The sequence below is a fragment of the Strix aluco genome, chromosome 7, assembly GCF_031877795.1.
Source record: "Strix aluco isolate bStrAlu1 chromosome 7, bStrAlu1.hap1, whole genome shotgun sequence".
Classification (NCBI taxonomy): Eukaryota; Metazoa; Chordata; class Aves; order Strigiformes; family Strigidae; genus Strix; species Strix aluco.
The window spans coordinates 22,177,355-22,190,139 of NC_133937.1; the positions used below are offsets into that span (position 1 = coordinate 22,177,355).

Consider the following 12,785-nt stretch of genomic DNA (forward strand, 5'->3'; position numbering starts at 1 on the left):
CTTTTGTCACTTGTTGTCATTCATTGCTTTCTGAGAATTAGAGATTTTTAACAGTGGTTGGCTTTTTGGGACTTCCAGCTATGTAAATTCACTGAAGCAGTGAAGGGATGTACATTATATGTAGTAGAAGCAAATACATCAGTTTGGGTGATTTTTTTTCTTAATCTTTTTCTGCATTCCATCCTTGTATAGCTCAAGTTTTGGCTAAGTATTAAGCAGAAAACACTTAGAAAAACGTAAGTCCTTTACCTGAGAGTTTACCCTTATCACATCTTGGAATAGCAGAGATGCGTCAGAGTCCCTTGGAGAAATGTGTCTTCTCCAGCAACCCTCCAGTAGAAACTTTTATTTGAAATTAAATTCTTATCCTGAAAGAGATTCCCTGGATCTATCTAGAGTTAGATAAAAAGATCTAGATAGAGTTAGAAGGAAGAACCATACAAAGTTATTTGCTCTTACAAGATTTTATTTAGTATCTGTTCCAAGAACCTAGATGACCTATACTTTAAATAATAAGGTTAGTACAAAAAAGTTTGGAACATGTGCTAACAGTCAGAAGCTGGACAAGATCTGGAACCCAGGGGTTAGGCAAACATGGTAAATAATAGGTGCTGTTGCAAAGAGCTTACAGTTTGAAAGATAACAAGTAACAGGCAAGTGAGGTAAACTATTGAGTTTAGACAGGAAAACAGGTAACAAAAATAAATAGCATCCTTTATCCTGAACTCTAATGAATACAGATTGCAGCAAGTTCCTTAGAACTGACCTTTCCCAGGTCTGTTTCAGTGAATTCTTTATCCATATATATACTTTTAAGACAGTATTACTGGCTTCCACTTCTATGCATATACCTCTAATTGAATATCAGTTTTGATATATTTAAGACTATAAATGGAATCAGAAAATTGTTTAAATTATTTTATCTGCTTTGGTTACGTTACCCCCCCCCAAAAAAAAAAAACAACAGTTCTGAAAAGAAAGTGTATTAAGCCAGCTTAATTACCCTTTAGACCTTGCCAGAAATCACAACATAAAAATAATAAGCTGCACTCATTCTGAGGCCATATGATAGAAAAGTCATGTGTTCAATTTAATATTAGTGTTTAGATATGCTCCCAAAGGAACAGGTTTCATTTCTTTAAAGAAAAGACACAGAATTGTTGTAATATACATTGTACACCTCTGGGCCACACACTGTAAGAAATTAGCTTTTCCAGCATGATAGCTGTGAGTTAAGAAGTGATGTGCATAGATAACATTTCTGGATAGAGCAGATGCAAAGCAAAGTGCACATGCTCATCCTAATATCAAACAGATGCTATGCTCCTTTGGAACTTCCCAGAACCTTGGAAAAATCGAGACTGGTTCTGTTTGCAGACTAAAATGTTTTCTGAGGCTGAACTTTGACAAGGTGCAGCCTGATAGCTGAGCATTTTCTAGCATTGGTATCATTGAGCAAAAGGTACCACTTTTTCTATTAAACCCAGTATAGTGTAGTAACAAATCCATGTCACAAGATGGAGCTTCAAACCAGTACCTCCACAAATGCATGGGTTGTTTTTTTTTTTAAATAGGAGCAGCAATTGCATAGCATATTTAAAATTGATTCAGAAAAAATACACAGTATCCAATTAATTAGTGTAATTATGATGAAAGATTTATGGAATGAAATTATAAGAATGTATTTTCCTGAATACATTCACAGTAATACACTAAGGAAATATATAAAGATAGAGCAATTTAAAAGCATTTGCGGTGAACAATGGATGGACCAGCTTCATCATATTCCTGTTTGCTGATCCACATCTGCTGGAAAGTAGACAGAGAGGCAAGAATAGAGCCTCCAATCCAGACGGAGTACTTACGTTCAGGAGGAGCAATGATCTGTTTAAGAAATAAAAGCATTAAGTACAACTGTCCACTGTGAATAAAATACATTTTTTTATACAAAAATATTAAAGCAGTGACATTTTATATTAACAAAACTACTGTATCTATGTGCTAGTGTCATCCCTGACATTACAGTTAGCCAATGCTGCAAGCAGTAAAGTTAAAAAGTTATTAGGTCTGAGTCTAAATCCTCAGTTTCTGTTGCCTGAATCAGTCTGCCCAGTATGAGTAGTGCATTTGTGTATTTATGGCTGCATACGAGAAAAGGGCAGATAATTGCTCTGGAAACATATAATGATAGCCCAGGAGGGCTTGAAAAAACAAGTGACCTATGGAGCACTCTTATTGGTATAGCTGATAAAATGTTTTTAAAGCAAAGAATGGAAGATTTGAAGCAGTGGAAGGAAGACTGGCTTATCAGAGGCTCTTTCTTTTCTGAACTTGTAGGCCAAGGACAAAACCAGCAGTTCCTCTCTCCCATCTCCATCAGCCCAAAAGGGCTGAAGAAGCTCACATATAGCCTCAGAGGAAAATTTATGCTGCTGGGTCCACACTATTCTTCTTTGGCCATGTCAGGGCAGTTTGCAGAATTCACCATGAACAAGGAACTGAGAGGAGAGAAGGCTCTTTTCTTCCAGCAACAAAGTTACCAGGTAGTGATTATTTGCTAGAAGGTACAGACATGATTCAAAATATGTACACAGCACTTACTTGTAAAGTGTTGCTATGTTTCACTAGATTTTTGAGGACTTTGTACATGCCAACTCAAATAGTCTACAAATGATTGCACCATACCTTGATCTTCATAGTGCTGGGAGCCAGAGCAGTTATTTCCTTCTGCATCCTGTCTGCAATACCCGGGTACATTGTAGTGCCTCCAGACAGCACGTTGTTGGCATAAAGATCCTTTCTGATGTCTATGTCGCACTTCATGATGCTGTTGTAAGTGGTCTCATGAATGCCAGCAGACTCCATGCCTGGGGAAGGTACAGAACACTGAGGAAGCAACTCCATACAGAGACTAATTTAACAGTTTAACACAGAACTGACAACATGAACTTTAGTGTCTCTTTGGAAGACATCAGTCTTCAGAGCTGTGGAAATCTGGAAAGTCATTCTGCAGCTGCCTACACTATTTGTTTAGGAGTTCCTTGGTGTACAACAGCCCTCCTCTCCCCTTTACGCACACAACTCCTACTTAAAAAGAAAGCTGGGGGTGTGGAATAGTAAAGTTTCCACTAGGCTTTTGCAGGCCATCTCAAATGTCCTAAGAATTCCTTATATGGTCTTGGAATCATCTGTTTTCTTCTTTTCTTTTTTTTTTTTTTTTTTTTTTTTAACTAAGCTAGCTCAGAGAAAGAACAGTCAAAATATGTCCTAATACTTCTAAGTATGCAACTACTTTATCTATTTCTGAGCTGAAATTTTGCCGATTGGTAGAACCAACACTGGATTTCTGTGTGACCTCATTGCAAGCCTGCCTTCATGGCTCTTGATGAGCATGGCATTGTCTTGGCTTTACTCTGCAAATGTGATGAACCATGAATTCAGGATTCGGAGCACTCTTTTTGAACAATAAAAGTTGTGCTTCCTGCCCTCCCCCTGCCACCTCTCTGCAAGCACATTCAAACTAAAATCCTCATACTATTTAGAAAAGTGAGTTTGTGGCCACACCTCTCATAGTAGCCAACTGCATAGCATACAAAATGGCATAGGCTCAATGCCAGAAGCCTGGAATAAACATTCAGGAATTATTTTGGGAAAGCATTATGCCTATTGTTTGACATGAAGTTCCTCTCACCATATTAATAGTGCTGTTCTAAAAGATTATTTTATAATGGATGCTAGGACATACTTATGTATAGGTCTGAGTGAGTTAGCAATGGGACACAATCAAAAGAAAATAGGGACTTGATATTTATGTGCAGTTTACCAAGGCAGAACAATCTTTCAACCTACCAATGAAAGATGGCTGAAAGAGGGTCTCCGGGCAGCGGAAACGTTCGTTTCCAATGGTGATCACCTGACCATCAGGAAGCTCATAGCTTTTTTCCAGAGAGGAGGAAGAGGCAGCAGTGGCCATCTCATTTTCAAAGTCCAGGGCCACGTAACACAGCTTTTCCTTGATGTCACGGACAATTTCACGCTCCGCTGTTAAGAGGATTCAATCTTTAGAACGGCATTCAGGAAGGACCCAGACATGTTAATAGGATATTCCCTCCCATCCCCCAACACTCTCCCCATTTTTTAAACAAACTCTACTAGTCTTGCAGGGGGCTTTCCTGTTGGATTCCTTCTTGTGTTTATTCAGCTGCAGAACCACTGCTAGTTCTTCTAAGGCCACTAGAAATATTGCACATTAAACAACTCTCCTAATCAGTCAGCAATGTGTCCTTACCAGTGGTCACAAAGGAGTAGCCACGTTCCGTCAGTATTTTCATGAGGTAGTCTGTCAGGTCACGGCCAGCCAGGTCCAGACGCATGATGGCGTGCGGCAGGGCGTAGCCTTCATAAATTGGCACATTGTGGGTGACACCATCCCCAGAGTCAAGCACAATTCCTTTGAGAAGATAACACATGATTCAATCCCAGGTGCACATGAACACACTTAACTGTTTCAAACATTTATGTCATGTTCCCCAGAGGCCTACCTGTGGTACGTCCAGAAGCATAGAGGGACAGAACAGCCTGAATAGCTACATACATGGCTGGCACATTGAAAGTCTCGAACATAATCTGAAATGCAATTAAAATAATTGCCTTAATACTAGAAGTTTTAGCTTAGTTGAAGCAATTTACTGAAAGAGAGGGAGAAGACAAGATTTTCATATTTCTTGGTGGTTGGTAATAACAAGGAAGGAAAATGCAAAATCTACATCCAAAAATATTTGCCCTGTAAGACATCTTCCTCTATCTAGTCTATATCTTTAATGTATGAATATAGACACATGCACATGTGCACATATTAAAGATAATTTTGTAATAGGCAGGGGCATAAAAACAGATTGAGATGACATAAAGCTTGGACTTTCACATTCAAAGCGGATACACTGATTTTCTAAAGTAAATGTAATGATATACAAATATGACAGGTAGTCACTATGCATCTTCCATCTTCCATAACTAAGAGAGAGAGAGACTACTGGACAGCATGACTAACAGATAATGAAGTTCACATCCTGTTGAATTCACAAAGTTGGAATTATTACATAGCTTTAGTGTGAGCTCACCTGGGTCATTTTCTCTCGGTTGGCTTTGGGATTCAGTGGTGCTTCAGTCAGCAGAGTTGGGTGTTCTTCAGGTGCAACACGGAGCTCATTATAGAAAGAGTGATGCCAGATCTGAGGACAATGGGAGAAGCCAAAGGAAAGAAACACCATCAGCCAGCAGATCAGAATCACTTCCAGACGGGTATTGTGCTCCAGCACTCTGCTTACAGCACTAGAGACAGGCTAATAATGTTTCTCATGCAGTTGTTCTTATTGCCTTCATAGAGATTACCAAAGTAACTGTAGAAAGAAAAGCACTATCCTCACTGATTGGGGACTGATTGATATGTTAGGCATCTGAAAGGTTCTGCTTCCAAGTAAAACACACAATGTTATAAGAGTCAGTAAGTCCTGTGTGACTCCGCACACTTGCAGTGTGTTGTGATGTCTCGACTGTTCCAAATAGCCCTATGGTGACAGCACAACATTAAATAGAGATACAATCTTGAAAATTATATCAATGTACAGACATTGTACATTGTACAACATGGTTCTGGAAGACTTTCATCCAAATACTGGATCTGAAACGGACTCATTGCACTGCAATATTGCTAATCTTTTAAGCGTTAAAAAGGATGTGTGTAAATAGTGCCCTTCACATCAGAATTACGTACATGCTTTGCATTTTTGCAGAAACAGATACCTTCTTAAATTCCATTTCCTTACTAGCAAATTGAGGATATTCCTTTTCTTTCCTTTTTTTTTTTTTTTTTTTTTTTTCACTGCAGTAATTAGCAAAGATTTAGAGATCAGACTGGAGAAAAAGAACTCCCAATAATTATTTTTATGTATTCCTAGTAATACTTCATCTTTAGGTGCAAGTTAATCTTTGCTGCTAGCAAGCTCCTCATTAAACCATACTTGATAGCATGATGATTTCATCTAAAATTTAATGGGTATTCTGTAAACATTTGGTTCAAGTAGCTCTGTTTACCAGTAATACACATCAACTTTTCAAAGCTGAAATACCTTCTCCATGTCATCCCAGTTTGTAATGATGCCATGTTCTATGGGGTATTTCAAGGTCAGGATTCCTCTCTTGCTTTGAGCCTCGTCACCTACGTAGCTGTCTTTTTGACCCATACCAACCATCACACCCTATAAAATGACACAAACAGATAGTCTTTCAGAGAGAGATGTCACAAAGTAGATAGAACATTAGCTGTGAAATGCATCCAGTTGCCAGTTATACTAGTTACAAAATACTTTATGAATACTAATGAATGGAGAATTACCTGTTGCTCTTTAATTGCCAAAATCAAATGTTTAGTTCACTTAAATTTCTGGAGTTCATGTTTCCACTACAGTTTAAGTTAACAGAGCAAGTACAATGCATCAAGATAAAGTCGATACGGTTGCTTTAATGTTTGTTATTATTTATGGATGAACTATCTGCTAAACTATAATAAAGTGGAGTAAAAGCAGAAAGTGATGTTGTGCCATCTAAGGGTCAAGACAGAGCAATACACACTTTACATTTCCCAAAGCTTAAATTTCAACATTTTTTAATCTTCTTTTTAAACACTATAATATTGTCATTAGAGGCAGATAATTTAAATCTACTGGTACAGGCTTCATGGATCCTGTAGAAATGGTTCATGGACCAGAAGCTGGAAACTATGCTGGATATACACTAGTCTCTATGTTAAAAGTCAGAAATACTGGAAAAAAACAGTATATAGTAGCATGCTTTGAGTGCATAATACGCTTATCTGAATTTAGTCATTACAGACTCCAAACCTTGGCATCTCTAACTCTCTGTCTTAAAAACAGGCAACTGGAATTTGCAATTTTTGATGGGATGATCCTTTCCTTCAGGGGGCTAATATTATCTATGATATGTGAACAGGAAAGAAAGGATCTAGAAATCAATATTTGTTTCCACTGTGACTGTATGGCTTGTTTTTGAGCAATTAATACTGTTGACACTATGTACAGAAGCTGGCATTTGAATATATTTTTTAAATTATGGTAATGCCCAGAGGCCTCAATTAGACCTCCAGCCCTAGCTGCTACACTAAAAGGCAGACATTTCTCCATCCCTGAAGAACTTAAAATGCATTTGCTGGGTACATAAAGTGCCACATCTTACAATCAGTTTACCTCTTTCCACTTCACCAGGGCCTCAGATGGCATAGAAGCAATTAGATGGATCTGCTAGTTAGGTGGATTAGTTTGTTGTGGCCTAGCTAAGCTGCTCTAGTTCATGCTAATGATGATCTGGCTGAGAAACTCTCTATATTAAGCAGCTCAGATAATAAATGTGATTTGCAAGCTATTAAAATTGAGGGGAATGCATCATAGACTCAAATGTAAACCCTGAAGCTAAAGAAACTCAATCCTAGACAGGTGCCTATTTGTGATACAGCTAAATGAATAAAGTCAGGAAGGTTAATAGGAAGCTGAGTGGAAACTTCTTCCTCCTTTAGTTTTCCACACATCACCATCATGGGCTTTTAGGGCTGTCAGAATTTCCAGATACTTCTGTGCTGGGCTTTTTTGCTCTGTTTTTTTAAACTAGCTTTACTTACCAAGTTCTCTGGGTGATCCGAAAGTAAGAGTCAGGGAAAAGAGGACATAGAAGAGAGTGAAAAATTTCAGAAGGATTCCTCTCACAAGGCAAGAGACCTGCTTTGACTCAGGTGAGAGTGCACTGCTGGACTCATTTTGCCTGGAAATACTGTGTTACATAGGTCACCCAGGACTGGGCTAGTCCCAGACACAGAAAAAGGTGGCCCTGGGGTGGAGAGCTAGGGACAGGGCAGCAAAGCCTTCTATAAGCCCAGTGGGGAATAACCAAAGCAGTTCATCACCTGGTGCCTGGGACGACCCACAATGGAAGGGAAAACTGCTCTTGGAGCATCGTCCCCAGCGAAGCCAGCTTTACAGAGCCCTGACCCATTGTCACAAACAAGGGCAGTGCTGTCCTCTTCCTCGCACATCTTCTAGGTCAACGTCCTCAGGCCCTCCAGACAGAAACCAGCCCTACGAAAACAGCAGGAAAGAATTTAAAAAAAACAAAAAACATACTCAGGTAGCAGACCCACCCTTGAAGACAGAGATGGCTGTATGAAAGCAACCAACCCCAGCAAAGAGAGGTATGGCACCGGTTTGGCAATCACAAGATCTGCAGGGCCATACGAGGGAACAGGCATCCTTTTGAAAGTGTGGGAGGTTTCAACCACGTCTGCCAGAGGGCTGTATGCACTAGAGATTATCTAGGGGATTCCAGAGGAGACTTCCAGTCCTGCTGCATGGGCAGACAGATCAGGGAGCAGCAAATGTTTATCTAAATTTGGTCACAGAAATCCACGGCTGTAGGTGGGTGGGAGATAAAAGAGAATGCTGGACTGACAGCTGCAAAAACAAAGATTCCTTTGCATCAGATTCAGCACAACTTCCCCCCGCTTTTCTATCACCCTGACAAAATCCTGACACGTGGAAAACTGTCAAAGGTAAGAGCACTTCAGTCTTCCCCATTCAGTCTTGGGCTTCCCAAAAACTAATTAAATGCTATGCATGTACCAGGGGTGTTTTCCTGATGCAGATATTAACCCACTGGGTGAAGGCCAATTAAGTTTACATTTAACCTTTTAAAAGAGAAGAAATGTTCCCAATTAAAAAGGAAAAAAAAAAAAGCCTTTCCAACCCTCCCCTACTCACTCAGAAAAAATAACCCGCCTTTAAAATTAAGTCAGGGACAGTATGTGTTTTAAAAACAGGCCATAGCATATGTTCTATCATCGTTTCAAAGCAGCTAATAAACTGTATTTGTAGAGTGGCAGAGTAATTTATGTTGGCTCCTTGTCTCAGTAAAAAGAAACTGTTTTCCTCCTCTGGCAACAGGAAGATAATATGGGTAATAAAAATGCTTTGAAGGCTTTGTATTAAAGTAAATTACAGAAACAAGCACTGAATACCAGGACTCAAGAAGAACTATTTGCTTGCAATTTATAGCGTGGTAGGGAATCACTTGGCTAGCTCTGAGCCCGGGCTTCCATGCAGAGTTCAACAAATTGCAATGTGTTAACAGCTAAAGGAGACAGCTGTCATCCACAGACCAGCTGGCTCCACATTCAGCCTCCAAAACCTGCTGCCATGGGAACACTGGAAGCGCAGGATGAAGTGGGAATGGGGTCAGTGAGAGCCATGGCTGATGAGCAAGGGAGCCCACTATCTGTTTAGCCTCTACAACGAATGGAACAAGCACGGACAGTTCTCCCAAATCCTTCATTTGAGACCCTCATTTGTCTCTTCCCAGCCAGGTGGCCACGAGACATGGCTGCAGCCCTGCTCCTGCAGGCTATGTGGGCATAGCTCCCAGGAGAAGACAAGGATGGGGAAATCCTAACCTGATGTACTCCAGATATTTTATCATTATTATTGGGAAAGGAAAGTAGGTTGCAATTTTTGCATTCATTAAACTCCTGGGAAAACAGGCTCTTTATATTCAAACATTTATTGAATGGAGTACAATTGTTATCTAACGTGAATGAACAAACTGGTTTGGACAAACCATTTCCTAATTAGGAAACAGGCTTTTCAACCATCTGTTTTTGGAACAGAGTTCGAGGTCAGGGGGTTTGCTCAAACCCATGCAGCTAATGCAATGCCAAAAATCACTTGGGGGAGGGGAAAGAAGGGGGCAGGAAAGGCTACATTTCTGAGCTTAGTGGACTCTAAATGAAAACCATATTTAGTAATAAAGCACAAAAAGTTGAAAAATCCAAGCTGAATGATTTCAGACAGGGCGCTCTGCTGCCAGCCAGTGAGTTACAGCTCAGGACTGACATGGCATGCAGTAGCAACATCTTACAGCAGCAAATGTTACTTGGTACTGTGGAAGAAAGGAATTTTTTCTCCCAAGTAGTTAATACAGTATTTAGCTTCTTTCTTCTATCTGCTTTACATGTAAAGATAACCAATCATCTCACCAATCGCCACAACAAGCTATTAAGAGAACTCCAGCCCCACAAGAAATACTGCGTGTAGCCTGTTCCATAATGAAATGTTTGGCATTTTACAGAACAGTAGTTTCATATGCATAGAGACAAGGATGAATACACATGCATCCTCATTGTATCCTTTCAGACACCACTAATTTGCAGACTTCCAGCTCTTCTTACAGGCACATTCCCCAAAACACTCAGGTCACTTTACACTGAGTTAACTGCACTGATGCAAACCTGCTGAGAAACGCTACTATATATCCCTTCAGTAACTCTGTTCTGTCCCAGACTAACACCCCAAGGTCACACGGGTTCATTTAAACCCGTACATGCCAGCTGTGGCATTACACAGACCATGTCTTTATACAATTGCTGGAGTGCTAGTGGAAGGAGCAAAATCATCAGGTAGAACTGTTTTTCCCCTTTCAGAAGTGCTATAAAATAAAGACAACTCAGTATAGATATCACAAGCATTTTATCAATTCAATTCTAACAAGTAAGTTTGCTTAAGCAAACTACAGCACAGCAGTACATCCTTCTGAATAGCTTCCATTTGACATTATTTAATTGAAGTCCTCCAGCAATCTGTAAATCATGTGATTGGTTCAGTTCCACTTACCCTGACAGTGCTTGGCTGAGGATAGCTGCTCTGGGATGGTGCACTCTGTATCTGAAAGCTCTGAGGTTATATAGCCCCCTCAGCTCTTCTCCTCCCACTAGCCTCCCAAACAAGGAGCAGAGACAGACACAGACAGAGCTGAAGTCTCTAACAAAACCATATAGGGACCTTACTACAAAAACCTCTAATCTGGGTGGCCACAGGCCCTGGGTCTCTTCCACTGCATTCCAGTGTAGAGCTCATGAAACAGGAGGAGACTTTCAGCTGTGTAAGATAAACACTTTAAAACTTCGGGAGAGTTGCTAAAATGCAGAGAGACAGAATGTGCCCACAATAGACACCTTCTGGCAGGAGGGGCATGTGTTCAAACAAGAGAGGTCCAGGCCTCCACAGTAACATCCAAGAGGCAGAATGAGAAATTGGAAGAGCAGTGATTTATAATAGGGAAGGTGTTTTTAAAGAAACACTTTGCTTTCATTAAAGATTTTGACAAAAACAGTGAAAATATTTCTGGCAACCTAAGCAGCTGCTGAGTTTTGCTACAAAGTCTATTTAAAAGCTTGGCACTTTGCTTGTATGTTAAATACTGCAGGCTTAATGATAGCGAAAAAAGTACCTGCTGTTGTATAGGGTTCACAGTGAAGTCTTTGAAAGTTGTGAAAATGTTCTGTTGAAAGATTGTTATGATCCCTTCTGGACTGCAATGAGCTAGAATCCATTCTGTTTCTCTGTCAATTTATTTTCAAGACCCTAGGACCTGCAGGCCAACTTCACCTAGTGCTACTCCACCGATGACTGCAAGTCTGGACTGTCGTAAACTGACATCTCAAATTGTTCATAATAAAAGCTGTTGAATTTTATAACCTCCAGCTAGCTTTTTCTTTGAACATATTTTTAGCAAATAAAGCAAGGGTTCTCACTGTACACTTATTTTCAGCACAGGACTGGATTTTTTACAGCTGTAGCCAGCTGTTCTCTGGACAGGCTGATTCTAGCAAAGCAGCCCTTTCATAGTCAACATTATTTTGTCATTGAGTTTGTACTAAAGACCAGATACCAGCATCTCTAAACTCCAATACTAAACCATTACAAATTCAGAACTGCTCTACGCACACAACTCAAGAAAGATGTGAGAATCCAAGTGAGATCCTTGCTTTGTCAGTCTTGTTGCAATGGGGAGGGGCATCATGTGTTTGCTGCCTAACTGAGTAGTCTTAATGCAAGAAAATCTCCCATAAAACCACAGTGGGAGTTTTTCTGATGTGGAGATTTAAGGATTAGGCTGCTAGTAGAGATGGCAGACAGGCAAAATTATGTATTGAAGCCCAAAAGGAATTTAACTTTTAAGGAAAGGAAATTTTAAGGAATGTAACTGCCTTTGAGGGTCAGAAACAGAAGCTAACAACTGTTGGAACATGAGCCATGCAAAAGCTATTTATAATTCACTTCCAGCATCAGCACAGAAGATAAGAGATTTTTTAAAAAAAAAAAAAAAAAAAAAAAGGGGGAAAAAACACCACCAAGGTAAGCAACCTAAAACAGAGGATATAAACAGATCTTTTTTTGCATATCCCTAACTGACACTCAAAGGACAGCCAAAACCAAATTTTTTGTTTTCAAACAACATTTAAAAACATAGCTGAGAAAAATTACATACCTCATATAGAATGTATGGTATTAGATCATGGAACTCAGATCAAGGAGAAGGAGAATTTCACACAGCAGAATCCTTCACTGCTGTATCGTGTTGGATTTTGATCCAAACATCGATTACCTCCGAGATTGGAGGAAACATAATCCAAGGTTTTCAGGAACATCATCTATTAGTACTCCTTGGAAATAAAGATCCAAAAGAACTCTTCACCTTATTGAGAAGAGGTTCACACTCCCAAAAAACTTACTGGTGATGATGCTATAGTGCATACAGCACACGAGATTGCAGAGTGAAGTAAACAGCCCTTCAGTATAACTGGTACACCATTCACACTGCACCTCAGCATAGCTAGAAATACAAGGCAACAGCTTTCTACAAGAGGCCTCTGTGGATATTATAGGAGG

General features: G+C 39.8%; 1 protein-coding gene across 4 annotated transcripts in view; it reads right to left on the bottom strand.

Annotated features, from left to right (window-relative positions):
* Positions 1 to 445: 445 nt before the first annotated feature.
* ACTA2 (actin alpha 2, smooth muscle) overlaps positions 446 to 12,785 on the bottom strand; it is a 42,495-nt gene continuing 30,155 nt past the window's right edge. For 3 of the 4 annotated variants that reach the window (XM_074830884.1, XM_074830882.1, XM_074830883.1), the window contains 8 exons: positions 7,973 to 8,144; positions 6,129 to 6,257; positions 5,121 to 5,231; positions 4,542 to 4,626; positions 4,289 to 4,450; positions 3,850 to 4,041; positions 2,686 to 2,867; positions 446 to 1,884 (listed from right to left, as the gene is read on the bottom strand). In XM_074830884.1, coding sequence (XP_074686985.1) covers positions 1,741 to 1,884; positions 2,686 to 2,867; positions 3,850 to 4,041; positions 4,289 to 4,450; positions 4,542 to 4,626; positions 5,121 to 5,231; positions 6,129 to 6,257; positions 7,973 to 8,101 — 1,134 coding nt within the window. In that variant the 5' untranslated portion in view covers positions 8,102 to 8,144 and the 3' untranslated portion in view covers positions 446 to 1,740. Of the gene's footprint in view, positions 1,885 to 2,685; positions 2,868 to 3,849; positions 4,042 to 4,288; positions 4,451 to 4,541; positions 4,627 to 5,120; positions 5,232 to 6,128; positions 6,258 to 7,972; positions 8,145 to 10,727; positions 10,766 to 12,785 lie in introns of those variants that run through there. The other variant, XM_074830885.1, reaches the window with a different exon arrangement.